Here is a 20,272-nt window from a genome sequence, read left to right as displayed (position 1 = left end):
AAACCCAAATGAACTTTTTGACCAACCCAATAGTATGAACTAGTTTAATGGTTTAATAGTTAACTAGGTACTGATTAACCTAAAATATCTGAAGGAACAGCAGTGAGACAGCATGTAACACTCAGATCAGCTTTGTAGTTGTGTAAGAATCCCTTCGGACCTCTGTGAAAAACAACGTTGTTTCATCTTAAGAAGTATCTGAAGTCTGAAATAAAAAAAAAGTACCTGAAAAGGGAGTTTTAAGGCAAAGCATGACTTACTTCAGCCTCTCTTTAGCATCATCAAACTCAATGGACATGTGGAAGAGCATCTGACACAAACTGGTTTCTTCATCCTGAAGTCACTTTCCTAACCCACATCTGAGTCACTTTCCTACCCACTCCGCTTTCTCAAATACAATTCTATCCTTTACTCAAGTAATGGGTTTTCAGGGAGAAAGGAGATGAAAAGGGAACAACAAGAAGTATCTCGAACACCATACTCTCCAGTTATTTCCTATTACATTACAGTCTCCAGAAGTTGCTGGGCCAGAACTAGACTAAAAACAAAAAACTGTCCCAGAAACTGTATGCTGAGTGGCTCTGTAGGTAAAGCTGCCACAGGCAGCACTGAGCAAAGGCAACAAAAGAGTGCTCTGACGAGATCCACCCCATAAAGCCAACCAGGGAGTGTAATGAGGCCATAGTCATAAAGAACTCTGTAAGCCAAGGATAGTTGAACTCAGTTATTATATATACTCTGGAAGTAGGAAGTTTCATCTTTATTATTTCTGGAGCTGAAAATTTCATGATCATTTGATATTTCTTTTCATTCCTAAGGACATCATCTTTTAAAAGGATGCATTTTCCAGTGGTCTTTCCCACTGCTGTTTAGGGCTTCAGATCTTTGTGGGTAACCACAGAGCTGGCTACACTCACTAACCATGTTCTGCCTTCTTCAGGGACTGATGCACAGAAAAACGGAAGGTGAATTTCCTAGTGATTTCAGTCACTGTTCCTAGACAGAAGACATACACACAGCGTGGTTGGTTCATGAACAAATGCAAACTCAGAGAAACCAATTGTGCTATAGCAAAAGGGCAAGACAGGCAGTACTTCTCAGCTACAGATTCAACCAGACTGGAGTCTGGTATTTTTGTTTTTTAAACTTTTTCTCCATGACCTCACATTCTTACTTTTTTTTACCACTAGTACTTTTCCAAGGTCTCTCAATATTTATTAATATAATAACCTCAAGTCTTTGTGATAGTAAGTGTATATTTTTTAATTACTGGGTTTTGCCAATGTAACATATTGAAATCCAGAATTCAAACACTATGAAAGGTATACAGTGCAAAGTTTCATCTTCATGTCTGTCTCAATATCAAATTTTTCACCTTAGAAGCAACAAAAATATCAGTGTGTTTTAAAATACTTTTGGACCTATTTAATGAGTGTTCAATTAATTACTAAATATATTTCATCTAGCCTATTTTACACAAATGTTAGCATTCTGAACATACTGTTTACTGCTTCTTTTTTTCTCACTACTGAAGAACATTCCATTTCCTTACATAAATGTTCTCATTCTTTAGTATAGCTGCATAGTATTCTATAGTACTCCCAGTTTCATAACCAAAATTTATTTAACCTAACCTATCCCATATGGATGACATTTAGATTATTTCTGACACTGTTATTATAAATATTGCTACAGTGATTAAATAACCTTTTATTTTTATCATTTGACACATATGTAAGCTTATCTATAGGATATATACCCAGAAGTGGAATTGCTGAGTGAAAAATACAGAGTTGTAATTTTGATAAACGCTGTTAAATTATCCTTTGCAGAAGCTGTTCAAATTTACATTCCCACCAGCAATGCATGAGTGCCTGTTTTCCCATGCTTACAATAGTGTTATCTAAGTTTGTTCTTTATCAATCTGATATTAGAAACTATCTATAAATATATATATATATATATGATTTGTATTCTACACCTTTTAGTATCTTTTAAAGAACGAATTGTATTTCCTTTCCAGTAAACTGATCATATCCTTTGCTTTCTCTTCTATTGAGTTATTGGTTTTTTATTGAAAGTGAAAGTTGCTCAGTCGTGTCCAGCTCTTTGCAACCCCATAGATTATACAGTCCATGGAATTCTCCAGGCCAGAATACTGGAGTGGGTAGCCTTTCCCTTCCCCAGGGGAATCTTCCTAACCCAGGGATCAAACCCAGAGTTCCCCCATTCCAGGTGGATTCTTTACCAGCTGAGCCATAAGGGAAGCCCACGAATACTGGAGTGGGTAGCCTATCCCTTCTCCAGTGGATCTTCCCGAGATCATATCCTTTGCCTTCTCTTCTATTGAGTTATTGGTCCTTTTATTACTGATTTGCAAAAACTCCATATATTAGTGAAATTAGCCCTTTGACTAGAAGAGTTGCAATATTTTTCCTAATTTATTGATTACTTTTGCTTACTACAATGTTCATCATGCATAATTTCCATATTTTTATGCATTATCATTCAAAAACTTTTTAATGACTTCTGAGTTTTGTATCATAGTTAGAAAAAAGAACAAAAACATATTTAATAATTTCACATCTCCAAGGTATCTTTCCCCTCTTCAGTTCAGGGGTCCTTAAAATTTTCCAATGTGACAGAAAAGTTAAAAATGTAAATATGCTGACTCTTGGTCTAGACTTACAATTCTACTATAACTCTTCAAGGCAGTAGTAAGACAAAGAGACATCTTTTATTTTTTACTTAATCATTTAGCATTCAAAGAACAGTCTATATATTTTCCCTGGATTTTTAACTAAAAAAAAAAAAACTTAAGGAATCACTTTTATATCTTACCAACAGTAATTATCCGCAGCAAGGCTAGCATCCATTTCTTATTAACCAGATTCCAGACAGGAGTAATTGTGAGGAATAATGGAGAAAGAAATGCTATGGCAAAACCTTCCAACCCAGTGAGTCCCAGTGTTTGCAGGGGAAAGTAATAGATCATTGGGCTCAGGTCATGGCAGAGAGACCAAGAAACATATCCTAGGAGGGAAAAAGGGAAAAAAACAGTTTTTAAGAGAGAGAGAGTGTAACTTTGTCACTGTTTCAGACGACAGCCCTTCCCTCCGCTACAACTGGACTACTTTCCTGGTGACTCAACCTGCCAATGCAGGGAACACATGCAGGGTTCAGTCCCTGGGTTGGGAAGATCACCTGCAGAACAGAATGGCTACCCACTCCAGTATTCTTACCTGGAGAATCCCATGGAGAGAGGAGCCTGGCGGGTTACAGTCCATGGGGTTGCAAAGAGCCAAACACGACTTAATAGCTAAACAACAACAACTACTACCACAACTGCTCTGGCTGGCTGCCCTCCTTCATGACTCTGGCCTTAACTGGGTTCCATTAAGAGAATTCCATCCCCTTCTCAGGCCCAGGATGAGAATGGCTTCCAGCTGTTTTTAGTCCCTCAATATCCCCTGTTTGTCCCTTTAACCTCATTCATCATTTTAGTTCAGTTCAGTCATTCAGTCGTGTCCAACTCTTTGAGACCCCAAGAACCACAGCACGCCAGGCCTCCCTGTCCATCACCAGCTCCCGGAGTTCACCCAAACTCATGTCCATTGAGTCCGTGATGCCATCCAACCATCTCATCCTCTGTTGTCCCCTTCTCCTCCTGCCCTCAATCTTTCCCAGCATCAGGGTCTTTTCCACTGAGTCAACTCTTTGCATCAGGTGGCCAAAGGGTTGGAGTTTCAGCTTCAACATCAGTCCTTGCAATGAACACCTGGGACTGATCTCCTCTAGGATGGACTGGTTGGATCTCCTTGCAGTCCAAGAGACTCTCAAGAGTCTTCTCTAACACCACAATTCAAAAGCATCAATTCTTCAACACTCAGCTTTCCTTATAGTCCAACTCTCACATCCATACATGACTACTGGAAAAACCATAGCCTTGACTAGATGGACCTTTGTTGACAAAGTAATGTCTCTGCTGTTTAATATGCTGTCTAGGTTCATACAGGTAGGTAAAGTGAAAGTAGCTCAGTGGTGTCTGACTCTTTGCAACTCAGTGGGCTGTAGTCCACCAGGTTCCTCTGTCTGTGGAATTCTCCAGGCAAGAATACTGCAGTGGGTTGCCATTTTCTTCTCCAGGGGATCTTCCCAAATCAGGGATCAAGCCCAGGTCTCCTTCATTGTAGGCAGATTCTCAACCATCTGAGCCACCAGGGAAGCCCTGTAATGTGGCAGTCCCTTTATTAAAGGCTCTTCATCTCAGCCATCTAGGTTCAATCTGGTCTCCTGTCAGGATCCTGAAAAAATTTCCTCAACTAAGTTGACCTTTCTTTAATGAGCAATATGGTGAAAATCAAAAACAGCAAAAAATAATAGAACTCCTTCCTCCCACTGCAGACTACAGCCAAAGGCAGGTTAGTAAGGAAATATTTTAAACCTAAGCCTTAGGAGGCAGTGTGGGGTAGTGGAAAATCCAGATTTGAAGTTACTTTCACATCTGCCGACCTTGTAATCTTCTACAGTGATGATAAATAACCAATGGACATTTAACACATGTGAGGCTCTAAGTATTCACAGGGATCTTCTTTCTGATTCCTCAGACAACCTGTGTCCTATGAAACTAACACTATTTCTACTCCTCCTTTACAAATGCAAAATCAAACAACAAAAACTCCAGAGATCCTGAAAGTTAAGTAACTGCCTAAGGTCACAAAAGTAGCAAATAGCAGTGAACTGAAAACCGAGGAATCCAGTTCCAAACTATTCTTAATCACTGAAAACAGTACTTTTTTTTTTTTTTTTGCATTCTTTTTTTTTTAATTTTATTTTATTTTTAAACTTTACATAACTGTATTAGTTTTGCCAAATATCAAAATGAATCTGCCACAGGTATACATGTGTTCCCCATCCTGAACCCTCCTCCCTCCTCCCTCCCCATTCCACAGTACTTTTAACCACCTCACAGAGTTATGAGGATTAAAAAAGATCGAGTACACAGAGTACCTAGCACCCTAGGTACCTACTGAGTGCATAATTCTTTTTATATCTTGTACTTGTGAGATACAGACTGGGCCAAATAATAAGCCTCCCTGCCACCCCCCACCCCCCAGCATTACCAGCTTCCAGAAAACCCAGTTCTTAGGAAGGCACCCCTTCCTTTCATTGTGAACTACCAATCTCCCAAACGTTTGTCTGGGAGTTCTGATTTCAACCACACAACTCAGACAATATTAACAACAATAGTTGCTCCTGGTACTTTTTGCAAAGCTGCTAAGGGAGCACACGACGGGACTCGTGTCCCATGTCGGATGTTTGTGGCCAAATGCTCACAATGTGCGACCACCACCCAAGCCCACTCGTGCCGGGCCAACCCAAGCAGCAGACACGGCCCTGAGTGTTACAGCCAGGGTGCCGAGGGAGGGGGAACGGCGCCCCTTTCTGAAAGGTGCCATTTCCTCCTCCAAGAGATCTTCCTGACCCAGGAATGGAGTCCCCTGCATTAGCAGGCAGATTCTTTACCATTGAGCCGCTTGGGAAGCCAAAGCTCGGTACTGAAATTTATTCAGTTAAAGGTCATCGGTGATGGGACTCGGGGTTGGTACCAGCCTCGCGGTTCGAGGCCGACAGGTGAAGAAGTCGTGCCCGTTGGGCGCAACACCAGGATGGCGTAGGAGCTCGGGAAGACTCGGGGGAGCGCCGGATCCTCGGAACCTCAATCTAGGGCTTTTCTCTCTTTTTTAAAAGTCCTTCAGCAGCAGAAGGTGACAGGGGACGATAAGCATCTCTATTCCGGGCACCGAGCTTGCTTTCCCTCCTCCCGGGGCTCAGCCAAGCCCGCCGAGCATCGTGGTTCCCGGTAGGGCAAGGGGGACCGACCGGCGAATGCGCGGCGGGCGGCCTTGGCTTACCCAGGAGGCTCTCCAGGAGCACCTCTCTCCATGGCGAGGTCATGGCCGCGGCCCCTACGTCCCGGGCCAGCTGCCGCGTCCTCCCGAGCCTGCGTCCACGCCCCGGCACCAGCCAGCCCGCACGCCCGGCCCTGGCGAGGGTGGGGCCCGCCCCTCCGCCCCGCCACACCCGGCGCCGCCCGCCCGGCCCTGGGGCTTCTTTGAGCGCCAGGTGCCCAGCGCCACCGCCGACGCCAAAGCGAAGGAGCCGGGGACCTCCGACCTGCCACCGGGGAAAAAACCAGGTCTCTCGGCCAGCCAGCGAAACAGCCCCGGGGGTGGCGCGCTGCGAGCGCGCAGGAGGGCGGTATCGTGGCAACTCTGGACCCGCGGTGCTCTTTAAAGGAGGCCCGAGGGCGCGTGGCGAGGGAGGAAAGCTTAGACCGAGAAGGGGAACTGAGCAGCCAGGGGCTCTCGCGCCTTCGGCGAGCAGGTGCCAACAGGAGCTTGGCGTTCCTAAGGCCCGGCGACGCTCTCAGACGAGGGGGCACCTGCGACGGCCACCTGTGTGCGCTTCTCCTTCTTAGCTTTGGTAGTAAAGAAATCACATTTTGGAAAGATGGTTGAAAAATTTTACAGATTACAGAATTTTCTTTGGCTTTCAAAGACATCTCAACGCTTGCTCATGGGAAAGAAAGCAACTGATGGCAGTGGAAACTCTGCCCTCCTCCTCTCTATGGATAATGATCTTTGAGAGTGCCCATCCCTGAGGAGACAGGGAGAGACATTCTAACAAACAATGGAGCCAGTGAACCAGGCCAGTTATTTCTTGCTCAAATACTACCACACCCCAGAATGTTTTGGATTTTTTTTAGAACCTTCTCAAAGCAAATGTATTTTAATTCGTTTTAATTTGGCGGGGCGGAGGTGGGGGCGGGGGACAGTTTGTCATTTAGCACTTCTGGAAGGTTTTGCCATGGAATTAAGCAATGATGGATTGTCTAAAAGCATAAGAATCAGTGAAGAGAAGTTATTGCTGTAAGTCCATAGCAGTTTTAAGCAAAGAGTTCTCATTGTAAGTAGATAAAGATCAACTGAATAGAATTGAGAGTTCTGGAAATAAACCTGCTTGTTTAAGGTCAAATGAATTTCAACAAACTTGCCAAAACAATTACATGAGGGAAAGATTGGTCTTTTCAACAAAGCAGTCTAGGATAATTGAATATCCACATGAAAAAGAGCAAATAGGACGCCCCCCCCCCACATTTTCACACAATAGATAAAAATTAATTCAAAATGGATAATAACTTAAATGTAAGAGATGAAACTGTAAAAATCACAAGACAAAGGAGTAAATTTTCATTATCTTTAGTTAGGCAATGAATTCTTAGATACAACAGCAAAGCACAAAGGAAAAAAGAAATAATAGTTAAAATGGACTTCATGGAAATTAAAAGCGTTTGTGCTTCAAAAGACAGTTGAAAAAAGTGAAAAGACAATGTGCAGAATGGGAGAAAATATTGTAAAATCATACATTTGGCCCATGCTAAGAGTCCCTTGGACTGCAAGGAGATCATATCTGTCAATCCTAAAGGAAATCAGTCCTCAATATTCATTGGAAGGACTGATGCTGAGGCTGAAACTCCAATACTTTGGCCACCTGATATAAGCTGACTCACTAGAAGAGACCCTGACGCTGGGAAAGAGTAGAGGCGGGAGAAGAAGGGAACTACAGAAGATGAGATGGTTGGATGGCATCACCAACTCGATGGACATGAGTTTGAGTAAGCTCTGGGAGTTGGTGATGGACAGGGAATCCTGGCGTGCTGCAGACCATGGGGTCACAGAGTTGGACATGACTGAGTGACTGAACTGAACTGAATCGAAGTCGCTTAAGTCGTCTCCTACCCTGTGGGACCCTATGGACTGCAGCCCACCAGATTACTCTATCCATGGGATTTTTCAGGCAAGAATACTGTAGTGGGTTGCTGTGCCCTCCTCCAGGGGATATTCTGACTCAGGGGTTGAACCCGAGTTTCTTAGATCTCCTGCGTTGGCAGGTGGGTTCTTTACCGCTAGCACCACCTGGTAAGCCCTTGTGCATCTGATAAGGAACTGGTATCTGGAATATATATTTAAAAAAATTAAACTCAGTAATAGCCACTTTAAAGATGAACAAAGGACTTGATAGGCTTTTTTGCAAAGAACATCTACAAGTAGCCAATAATCAAAATATATTCAGGAAAGTATATTCAACATTATTTCATTAGGGAAATACCAATCAAAGCCACAATGAGATACCACTTCACACTCCCTAAAATGACAATAATCCAAAAAGTCAGATAATAACAGATAATAACAAGTATTGAGAACAAGTATTGAGAACCTATGGCTGATTCATGTTGGCATATGGCAGAAACCATCATGATATTTTAATTATCCTCCAATTAAAATAAAATTTAAAAAAATTATCAAGTGTTGATAAGGTTGTGGAAAAAGTGAAAACTCCTACATTGCTTAGAGGAATGTAAAATGGTGCAGCCACTTTGGAAAACAATCTGATAATTCTTCAAATGATTAAACATAGAATTACCTAATGACATATCAATTCTACCTCTAGGTGCTTATGTATGTGTTAGCCACTCAGTTGTGTCTGACTCTTTTTGACCTCATGAACTGTAGCCCACCAGGTTACTCTGTCCATGGAATTCTCCAGGCAAGAATACTGGTCCTAAGTCGCTTCAGTCTTGTCCAACTCTTTGGAACCCCATGGACTGCAGCCTGCCGGGCTCCTCTGTCCATGGGATTCTCCAAGCAAGAATACTAGAGTGGGTTGCCATGCCCTTCTCCAGGGGATTGTCCTGACCCAGGGATTGAACCCAGGTCTCCTGCATTGCAGGCAGATTCTTTTACCACTGAGCCACCAGGGAAGCCCCCTAGGTATTTATACCCAAGAGAAATGAAACATACATAATTTGTGGACAAATAGTAGTATTACTCATAATAGCCAAAAATGGAAACAATCCAAATATTCAGCAACCGATAAATGGATAAATAAAAATGTGGTATAAGCACACAATAGAATGTCATCCAGCAATAAAAAGGAATGGAGTACCAACACATACTATGACATAGATGAACCTCAAAAACAGTGGTAAGCGACTAAACAACAAGGTGAAAGGAGCCAGCCAATAAATAAAGCACATACTATATGATTCCATTTGTATGTTATGAATAGGCAAATTTGTAGTGGTTTAGAGTAGAGGAGCGGAGAAGGCATTGGCGACCCACTGCAGCACTCTTGCCTGGAAAATCCCATGGACGGAGGAGCCTGGTAGGCTGCAGTCCATGGGGTCGCTAAGAGTCGGACACGACTGAGCGACTTCACTTTCACTTTTCACTTTCATGCATTGGAGAAAGAAATGGCAACCCACTCCAGTGTTCTTGCCTGGAGAATCCCAGGGACGGGGGAGCCTGGTGGGCTGCCGTCTATGGGGTCGCACAGAGTTGGACACGACTGACGAGACTTAGCAGCAGCAGCAGCTACTGCCTGGAGGCAGCCAGGCGAACCTCAGGCAGCAGAGTAGAGGAGTGATTTTTTTACGGTTGTGGGAATGGATAGTGAAGGAAAAGGAATTAATTAGTATATAGTTTCTTTCAAGGTGGATGAAAGTCTTCTAAAATTAGATGGGCGACGGTTGTACAACTTTGTGAATATGCTAAAAACATGGCACTGCACATGTTGAATGAGGGAGTGAATTATGTGGAGTGTGAGTTATATCTCAATAAGACGGCTTTTAACATGTAATTCATTCTAGTTACATCACGTAAAAATGTTTTGACTGAATTCCATTTAGTATCAGCCATCTTTAACGTGTCTTTAACGTGTGATAGACTTCAGTGACTGAAAACATCAGACATTGCATTTTCCTTTCTCTTTACCTAAATATGTTTCTTTTCCAGGCACCTATATGAAAAGCATTTAATTCTGTGCTGTGTATACTTAGTGGGTGCTCTTCAAAATTTGTCCCTTTTCAAAGCTAAATGCTAGGAAAAACTTTGCTTCTACTAAGGATGCAAAATATTTTCTCTTCCACTCAAAGCTCAATTTTTGTCTTAGTGTTTTTTGGGTGTTTTTTTTTTTTTTTCAATCTTTAATAATTTTGATCTCAGGTGACCTCAGCCAGCAATGCCCTGAAGCAAGACTTGGGTTCCCAGTCAGGAATTGAGGCTGGGTCATGGTGGAAAGAGCACCAAATTTTAGCCACTAAACCAGTGGTCAGTGACAAGGGCCCTGGCCCTCCAGCTTTGCAGAAATGATTCCCCTAAAGACAGAAAGTAGTGAAACAAGTTTTGTTTATTAGGAGGAAAAAGAGTACAGTATATATGGATAGACACTCAGGCAGACTCAGAGGAAGACTCTGTGAGCTATACTCACGTGGCAGTTTAAATCACTTATATGGGGCGTTTCTTCCAGGTTCCCTTGAGCCAATTATTATTTATCTGGTTCACGGTCCATATTCAGTATATTTCAGGATCCTCCCATGTGTACATGCATCTCTTAGCCAAGATGGATTCTATCTCAAAGGCCTATGGGTGGCCTGGCCTTAGTTAGCATCACACCCATTTGACCTCCAAGCAGCCTTTCTGCACATGTATGGTTGGGGAGGTCTCCTCACTTCAAGAATGAGAAATATATGGTCTGGGCAGGGCCCAGTCTCCTCTCTTATTTGTCCTGCTATTCTTATTTTGGAGTTTTGGTCCTTAGAGAGTGAATCTCCAATCACTTTACCCTGGGGGTACCCATCTACTTCCTGTCTCAAATCCCCGCTGAGAGATGTAAACCAAAAAAAAAACTTTATTGGGAAAATGAAGAGTGAAGGTCTGTCTTCTGTAACTTCTTCAGGCTAGATAGAGGCTTGTAGATCTCACCTGGTTGGGGTCATGGAGCTCTCACTCTGTCTTATTAAATGGGCCCCAGTGTGACTTCTGTTGTGGTTTCAGCAGGATCTGCTGTGGGGAGTCCCTGCATAGCACCATTGTCCAGTGATGCTCTAGAGAAAACAAACTAAATGATTAGATTAGAGAAGCAAGGGCCAAAGATCAGTAAGACTGTTATAATCAGAGGCTCAAGCAAGGGTAGGAATCTGGTTGTACAAGGTCAGCATATCTTTCTCTATTTCCAAAATGGAAGCTCTGAACCTGTTGGTCCCAAGTCTCCTTCTGGGAGGGCTGGGTTAGGCAAGAGACATTAGAATTTTCTTCAGTAGGAAAATGAACAATTCTGACCCTGTACATTACTGTTTTGAGACTTGGGTCTCTAGTAGAAGACCATTTCCATCAGGAATTTGGCTAAAATTCTTTATGAGATGGATAAAGGGATCACCACGGCCCATGATGAACTTTGCTCTGGGTAAACAAATCCAGCATTCTATCAACGCAGTAGAGGAAGCAAGAGTTTGTGCAATGTGAACCAGAGAGTTTTCTGTCCAGCCTATAGATAAAGGAGATACACATAGAAAAGCTAAGGCAATTAGTAGCTTCCTAGTAGCACCAGTTAGGGTCATATTTAAATCACCCAGCATGGGCAGAAAAGTTCAGTGAATTCTGAGAGCAAGAGTGAGAGCAGAGAAAACAATACTTATCTGAATTTACCAGAGCCTATCAGTTACTCTGTATGTGGACTGGAGAGGAAGTGGAAGGTGGATTGGAGTACCAGCAGGCAAAATGAAGATAGTAACTATGGGTACTTAGCCTGTACTTAGCCTAGAGTCTGTTTTAGTTTTTTTAGTACAAAGTGATAGTCACTCAGTCATGTGACCCCATGGACTATACAGTCTATGGAATTCTTCAGGCCAGAATACTGGAGCAGGTAGCCTTTTCCCTCTCCAGGGGATCTTCCCAACCCAAGAATCGAACTCAGGTATCCTGCATTGCAGGCAGATTCTTTACCAGCTGAGCCACAAGAGAAGCCTAGAGTTTAAGAAGCGTTTATTTTCTTTTTGAGTAGTAGCCTCAGGTCTTCTAGTGGCTCAACCATCCACCTAGAATTTTCAGGCTGTTCTGGTCTTCTGGATCCTGGGGAGACTTAGAGGAAGAGGTGGATTCACAGGGGTGGCTGGAATGTGGTTCTTCGGATTCCAGTAACCTATCACTAAGGACAGGTTCAATCCTGGACAGATGAACCCAGCTGATGACCCTCTGGAGTTTGACTGCTGTAGGAGTGCTCAGCAAGACTTGGTAAGGACCCTTCCATTTGGGGAGTAGCTGGTTGCCAGGGTACTCATACGTCCAAGTCTCTGAAAGTACCCAGTCTCCACATTTTACAACAGGGTAGCTGGGACTGTCATCTGGAGCAGGCTGCACTCTGTTGCCAATATTCTTGTATAGTCTTCTGGACCTGGCCCAGATTCATAATGTACTCAAGATGAGCCTGGGTTTCTGGGTCAGTTAGCATGTCCGGAGTAAGGAATGGCCTTCTGTATGTCATTTCAAAAGGGCTTAGCTTAGTAGTTGTTTTAGGAGCTGCCCTGACCCTTAAGATGACTATTGGCAGCAGGCGATACCCTGACTCTGACATTTCCTGACAGAGTTTTTACCCAAATTTTCTTTAGAGTATGATTATCCTGTTCCACTTTTCCTGAGGACTGAGGTCTCCAGAATGGACGGAGGTGGTATTTAATTCCTAAAACCTGCAAAAGCTGTTGCATGACCTTTGCTACCAGCGAAGGTCCATTGGTCACTCTGAAGGTGACGGGGCAATCTGAATCTAGGAATAATTTCCTTTAACGGTGAATTAGTCACTTCAGCTGCCTTCTCTGTTCTAGTGGGTACGGCCTCTATCTATCTAGTAAAGGTATCTATGTTGTGCTTAGTCACTCAGTCGTGTCCGACTCTTGCAACCCCATAGCCTGTAGCCTGCAAGGCTCTTCTGTCCATGGGATTCTCCAGGCAAGAATACCGGAGTGGGTTGCCACTTCCTTCTCCAGGTGATCTTCCCAACCCAGGAATCGAACCCAGGTCTGCTGCATTGCAGGCAGACTTTTTACAGACTGAGCTATGAGGAAGCCCCGCAAGGTATCTATAAAGACTAATAAGTAGTTGAAGCCCTGGAAAGAGAGCATCTGAGTGAAATCTATTTGCCAGTCTTCTCCTGGGTACACCCCATATCACGAGACAAGACTAGCAAGAGGAAGAACCTGATTGCCTCCTGGATTATGGGTGGCTCAAAGGGCACAGGCTTGAGTAACTCTTTTGTCTCCAGGAGCCCTTTCCCTGTAAAAAGTTGGAAAATAATCATAGACATTGTATCTCTCCCCAGATACAGTAATGTGGCTCTTTTATAATTTTCTACTTGTCAAAGAGAGATGAGCAATTTCTGATCTGTGTACCACCCATCTCTTTCCATAGTTTTCCCTCTGTCTTGTGCCCAGTTCTCTTTAGAATCTGAGTCAGTTCAGTTCAGTTCAGTCTCTCAGTCGTGTCCGACTCTTTGCCACTCCATGAATTGCAGCACGCCAGGCCTGTCCATCACCAACTCCCAGAGTTTACCCAAACTCATGTCCATCAAGTCAGTGATGCCATCCAGCCATCTCATCCTCTGTCATCCCCTTCTCCTCCTGCCCCCAATCCCTCCCAGCATCAGAGTCTTTTCCAGTGAGTCAACTCTTTGCATGAGGTGGCCAAAGTACTGGAGTTTCAGCTTTAGCATCATTCCTTCCAAAGAACACCCAGGACTGATCTCCTTTAGAATGGACTGGTTGGATCTCCTTGCAGTCCAAGGGACTCTCAAGAGTCTTCTCCAACACCATAGTTCAAAAGCATCAATTCTTCAGCACTCAGCTTTCTTCACAGTCCAACTCTCACATCCATACATGACCACTGGAAAAACCATAACCTTGACTAGATGGACTTTGTTGGCAAAGTAATGTCTCTGCTTTTGAATATGCTATCTAGGTTGGTCATAACTTTTATTCCAAGGAGTAAGTGTCTTTTAATTTCATGGCTGCAGTCACCATCTGCAGTGATTTTGGAGCCCAGAAAAATAAAGTCTGACACTGTTTCCCCATCTATTTCCCATGAAGTGATGGGACCAGATGCCATGATCTTTGTTTTCTGAATGTTGAGCATTAAGCCAACTTTTTCACTCTCCACTTTCACTTTCATCACGAGGCTTTTCAGTTCCTCTTCACTTTCTGCCATAAAGGTGGTGTCATCTGCATATCTGAGGTTATTGAGATTTCTCCCAGCAATCTTAATTCCAGCTTGTGCTTCTTCCAGCCCAGCGTTTCTCATGATGTACTCTGCATATAAGTTAAATAAGCAGGGTGACAATATACAGCCTTGACGTACTCCTTTTCCTATTTGGAATCCCAGTACCTGGTTATAACTAAGTTAGAAGGCGTAAGGGATGGAATTAGAGCCGTTTTGCTGATGGGCATCAGGGTAATTCTCTTTGCTTCCGAATCTGCCCTGCTGTTTCCTTAGGAAATTTGAGAATTTCTTTTTTTTTTTTTTTAATTTCCTTTTATTTTTTAAACTTTACATAATTGTATTAGTTTTGCCAAATATCAAAATGAATCCGCCACAGGTGGAAGTGAGTGACTGCCACCTATTTTTGTTTTTGAATGCTTAAGATGTCCTTTTAATTATAGGGGACTGGAATGCAAAAGTAGGAAGTCAAGAAACACCGGGAGTAACAGGCAAATTTGGCCTTGGAATATGGAATGAAGCAGGGCAAAGACTAATAGAGTTTTGCCAAGAAAATGCACTGGTCATAGCAAACACCCTCTTCCAACAACACAAGAGAAGACTCTATACATGGACATCACCAGATGGTCAACACCGAAATCAGATTGATTATATTCTTTGCAGCCAAAGATGGAGAAGCTCTATACAGTCAGCAAAAACAAGACCAGGAGCTGACTGTGGCTCAGACCATGAACTCCTTATTGCCCAATTCAGACTTAAATTGAAGAAAGTAGGGAAAACCACTAGACCATTCAGGTATGACCTAAATCAAATCCCTTATGATTATACAGTGGAAGTGAGAAATAGATTTAAGGGCCTAGATCTGATAGATAGAGTGCCTGATGAACTATGGAATGAGGTTCGTGACATTGTACAGGAGACAGGGATCAAGACCATTCCCATGGAAAAGAAATGCAAAAAAGCAAAATAGCTGTCGTGGGAGGCCTTACAAATAGCTGTGAAAAGAAGAGAAGTGAAAAGCAAAGGAGAAAAGGAAAGATATAAGCATCTGAATGCAGAGTTCCAAAGAATAGCAAGAAGAGATAAGAAAGCCTTCTTCAGAGATCAATGCAAAGAAATAGAGGAAAACAACAGAATGGGAAAGACTAGGGATCTCTTCAAGAAAATCAGAGATACCAAAGGAACATTTCATGCAAAGATGAGCTCTATAAAGGACAGAAATGGTATGGACCTAACAGAAGCAGAAGATATTAAGAAGAGATGGCAAGAATACACAGAAGAACTGTACAAAAAAGATCTTCACGACCCAGATAATCACAATGGTGTGATCACTGACCTAGAGCCAGACATCCTGGAATGTGAAGTCAAGTGGGCCTTAGAAAGCATCACTACAAACAAAGCTAGTGGAGGTGATGGAATTCCAGTTGAGCTATTCCAAATCCTGAAAGATGATGCTGTGAAAGTGCTGCACTCAATATGCCAGCAAATTTGGAAAACTCAGCAGTGGCCACAGGACTGGAAAAGGTCAGTTTTCATTCCAATCCAAAAGAAAGGCAATGCCAAAGAATGCTCAAACTACCGCACAATTGCACTCATCTCACACGCTAGTAAAGTAATGCTCAAAATTCTCCAAGCCAGGCTTCAGCAATATGTGAACCATGAACTTCCTGATGTTCAAGCTGGTTTTAGAAAAGGCAGAGGAACCAGAGATCAAACTGCCAACATCTGCTGGATCATGGAAAAAGCAAGAGAGTTCCAGAAAAACATCTATTTCTGCTTTATTGACTATGCCAAAGCCTTTGACTGTGTGGATCACAATAAACTGTGGAAAATTCTTCAAGAGATGGGAATACCAGACCACCTGATCTGCCTCTTGAGAAATTTGTATGCAGGTCAGGAAGCAACAGTTAGAACTGGACATGGAACAACAGACTGGTTCCAAATAGGAAAAGGAGTTCATCAAGGCTGTATATTGTCACCCTGTTTACTTAACTTATATGCAGAGTACATCATGAGAAACGCTGGACTGGAAGAAACACAAACTGGAATCAAGATTGCCGGGAGAAATATCAATAACCTCAGATATGCAGATGACACCACCCTTATGGCAGAAAGTGAAGAGGAACTCAAAAGCCTCGTGATGAAAGTGAAAGTGGAGAGTGAAAAAGGTGGCTTAATGCTCAACATTCAGAAAACGAAGATCATGGCATCTGGTCCCACCACTTCGTGGGAAATAGATAGGGAAACAGTGGAAAGAGTGTCAGACTTTATTTTTCTGGGCTCCAAAATCACTGCAGATGGTAACTGCAGCTATGAAATTAAAAGACGCTTACTCCTTGGAAGGAAAGTTATGACCAACCTAGATAGCATATTCAAAAGCAGAGACATTACTTTGCCAACAAAGGTCCATCTAGTCAAGGCTATGGTTTTTCCTGTGGTCAGGTATGGATGTGAGAGTTGGACTGTGAAGAAGGCTGAGCACCGAAGAATTGATGCTTTTGAACTGTGGTGTTGGAGAAGACTCTTGAGAGTCCCTTGGACTGCAAGGAGATCCAACCAGTCCATTCTGAAGGAGATCAGCCCTGGGATTTCTTTGGAAGGAATGATGCTAAAGCTGAAACTCCAGTACTTTGGCCACCTCATGCAAAGAGTTGACTCACTGGAAAAGACTCTGATGCTGGGAGGGATTGGGGGCAGGAGGAGAAGGGGACGACAGAGGAAGAGATGGCTGGATGGCATCACTGACTCGATGGACGTGAGTCTGAGTGAACTCCGGGAGTTGGTGATGGACAGGGAGGCCTGGCATGCTGCGATTCATGGGGTCGCAAAGAGTCGGACACGACTGAGCGACTGATCTGATCTGATCTGATGAGATGTAAAATCTCAGCCCATATTTTGTAGAGGAGTTTCCTGCATTTAGAAGTCCTCTCTCTTCCCAGATAGCTGCGAGGGCATGTAAAACAAGGAAGGCATATTCTGCGCCTGTGTGTGTATTTACAATCTTTCCTTCCCCTAAGATTCAGGCTCAAGTTAGAGCTCGTTCAGCCTTTGGGCCGAGGTGTGAGGTAGCACAGGTTTTGCTGCTATGACGCTATGAGCACTCACAATAGCAATCCCCTGCCCTCTTGACTCTATCTCTAACAAAACTACTGCCATCCGTAAACCGTTTTTCCTCAGGGTTTTCTATGGCCTGGTCTGTGAGGTCAGAACTACAGGCATAGATCTGGCCAAGGGTTTCAAGGCAAGAATGTGTTAACTCTGGGCTTTCGTCAGGCATTAAGGTAGCAGACTTAAAAGTGTGGCAAGTTTTGAGGATTAACTCTGGGGAGTCAAGGAGCAAAGCCTGGTACTTGATAAGAGTGGCCTCCAGTGACCAGCGGTGGCCTTTTATCTTAGAATTTCTTGTGCTCAATGAGGGGTCTGGACTTCCAGCAGCTGTCCAAAGGTAAGCTTATTAGCTTCTTCTACCAATAAAGCAGTAGTAGCTACTGCCTGGAGGCAGCCAGGCCAACCTCAGGCTGTGGAGTTTGCTTGGAAAAGTATCCTATAGGCTGAGGAACTCCAGACTGAGTCAGACCTAGTCTACTCGAAGGCAAGCATATAGTGTGTTGAGGAATGAACTCAGATGCAAAAGAAGGCAAAAGAGATTTAGTACAATAACCCATTTAGTGTCCTCAGTTCAGTTCAGTCACTCGGTCATGTCTGACTCTGCAGTCCCATGGACTGCTGCACGCCAGGCTTCCCTTGTCCATCACCAACTCCCAGAGCCTGCTCAAATTCACGTCCATCAAGTCAGTGATGCCATCCAAACATCTTATCTTCTGTCATCCCCTTCTCCTCCTGCCTTCAATCTTTCCCAGCATCAGGGTCTTTTCCAATAAGTCAGTTCTTCACATCGGGCAGCCAGAGTTACTGGAGCTTCAGCATCAGTCCTTTCAGTGAATATTCAGGACTGATTTCCTTTAGGGTTGACTGGTTGGATCTCCCTGCAGTCCAAGGGACTCTCATGAGTCTCCTCCAACACCACAATTCAAAAGCATCAATTCTTCAGTGCTCAGCTTTCTTTATGGTCCCACTCTCACATCCATACATGACTAGTGGAAAAACCGTAGCTTTGACTAGATGGACCTTTGTTGGCAAAGTAATGTTTCTACTTTTTAATATGCTGTCTAGGTTGGTCATAGCTTTTCTTCCAAGGAGCAAGCGTCTTTTAATTCCATGGCTGCAATCACCATCTGCAGTGATTTTGGAGCCCAAGAAAATAAAGTGGTCCCTTTACGTCCCCTCCTGGCCAATCATAACGTATTAACCCAAATTCCTGAGGACACTACTAGACTCCTTACGCTTACTCTAGTCGTGTCCTCAGGGATTTGGGTTAGTATGTTGTGATTGGACAGGAGGAGATGTATAGGGACCACTGCTCTCAGGTCTTGGACCACCCTATATTCCCCCTTTGGCTTAACAATTGGAAGAATAGGAGTGTTGCACAGAGACTGGCAGGGCACCAAGAGGCCATGCTTTAGAATTTTATCCACAAGAGGTTGTAAACCCTTCTTCACTTCCAACTTTATAGGATATTGTCCCTTGTTAGTATAGGCAGTTTCTGGCCTAAAGGTTCATCCTTAGAGGTTGGGCATTTATGGCCCTTCCAGGGAGTCCCATACTGAAAAGTCTACTGCCTGTAGGATATAGCTGGGAATAGAATTGCCCTTATGGCTGGTCTGTCTTAGAGTCAAAATAAGGGGCTTCTCAATGGCCTCCTAACAGACCCCAAGGGAGCTCAGAAGGTCCCTCCCAAGGATAGGGGTAGGACACAGGTATAGCTAGAAAGGCGTGTGAAATCAACCATTGCTCCAATTGGCCAATGAGAGGCCCAGTGAAATAATGGGTGCAAAGCTTTCCACTGACAACAGTCACAGTGCAGCTTTTGGCGGAGAGAGGTCCAACATGAGAAATTAAGAAAGTCAGTGGTTCCCACATCAATTAAGAAATCGATTTTCTGTCACGTCAAGGACTACCCAAGGCTCCTTGATGGAGATTGACTTCTCACTGGCGGGTGGGTAGTACCCACCAGAATCCCCAGGCCACCTCAGTCGTCCAGCATGGCCATCTCAGGAGCAGGAGCCCCTTCTCTTACAGGACTGAGGGCAGTCCCTCTTCCAATGAACTCTTTGTTTGCAAGTTGGGCATGGTCTGGGGGCTCTTTCTGGCAATGCAGGCCCAGTGGCCAGTTGACTTGCGTTTGTAATGTTGCTCCTTGTTGGTCTTACCTCCAGATGGATAGTTGGACTTTCTTGGACCCCTTGGGTTGGCCTGAGGACACAGGCATGACTGACAGCAACAGCTGTCAGTTATACATGAGCCCTGGCCTGTCTTTTCCCACAATGGGTCCTCTCTTCTCCTGAGCTTGGTCTTTATTATTAAATACCCAAAGGCCACATCTAGGAGTGGGGCATGGGCGTTTGTGAGCCAAATTGCAACTTCAGGAGTTTCCGTCTAATATCAGGGGCAGACTGGCATTGCTGTCCCAGCGGGGACTGACCTTCAGAGTTGAAGGGATCTTTACTGGTATGTTTCCTAAATGTCTCCATAAGCCGCCCGTGAAGAAGGACTGGATTTCCCTTTTCTTCCTGGGTTACTCCTTAACCTTTTTCCTAATTAACTGACTTTTTGATATACTTTCTCATCCCTTCTAATTGGATCATGTGCTTCTGGGAATTATAATTCCAAGAGGGTTCCTGATTTGAGACTGCATCTCCACTCATAGCATCGTGCTCAGGTTGATTTCCGACAAGCTGGTCAGCACGCCCCTGAGCTACTATCCAGACTTTCTGTTTTCCTCAGGAGTATAGCAGGTAGATAGAACTCTTTGCACATCCTTCCAAGTTAATCATAGACCAGAATGAGGGCATGAAACCCTTCAACAAATTTACTAGGGTCTTCAGAAAATATACCCAGTTCCTGTTTGCACTGGGCTAACTCGGTTAAAGAGAAGGGCACAAGTATTCTGACTGTCCCTTCACCATTTGCCACTTCCCTAAGATAGTACAATTTCTCTGGTCCTGGGTGATAGGAAGCTCCACTGCATGTTACCCCAGAAGGACTAGTCTTTGTTTCTTGAGGTAACAGAGGGTAAGGAAAGACAGGGGAGATGGAGTTTGAGGGAC

The 20,272-nt window shown here is 43.8% G+C and overlaps 1 protein-coding gene and 1 long non-coding RNA gene across 2 annotated transcripts in view; one reads left to right on the top strand and one right to left on the bottom strand.

Annotated features, from left to right (window-relative positions):
• The window catches only part of CWH43 (cell wall biogenesis 43 C-terminal homolog), a 49,962-nt gene extending 46,936 nt beyond the window's left edge, over positions 1-3,026 (bottom strand). The window contains exon 1 of the mRNA XM_055587460.1: positions 2,842-3,026. Coding sequence (XP_055443435.1) covers positions 2,842-2,995 — 154 coding nt within the window. The 5' untranslated portion in view covers positions 2,996-3,026. The remainder of the gene's footprint in view (positions 1-2,841) is intronic.
• A 7,998-nt stretch (positions 3,027-11,024) lies between these two features.
• On the top strand, positions 11,025-19,960 carry LOC129657233 (uncharacterized). The gene is made up of 3 exons (XR_008716628.1): positions 11,025-11,054; positions 12,075-12,134; positions 19,837-19,960. It is a non-coding gene; the product is annotated as an uncharacterized LOC129657233 (long non-coding RNA).
• The last annotated feature ends 312 nt before the right edge of the window (positions 19,961-20,272 follow it).

The sequence above is a fragment of the Bubalus kerabau genome, chromosome 7 (assembly GCF_029407905.1).
Source record: "Bubalus kerabau isolate K-KA32 ecotype Philippines breed swamp buffalo chromosome 7, PCC_UOA_SB_1v2, whole genome shotgun sequence".
Taxonomy (NCBI): domain Eukaryota; kingdom Metazoa; phylum Chordata; class Mammalia; order Artiodactyla; family Bovidae; genus Bubalus; species Bubalus kerabau.
This window is presented reverse-complemented; position numbering and strand designations above follow the sequence as displayed.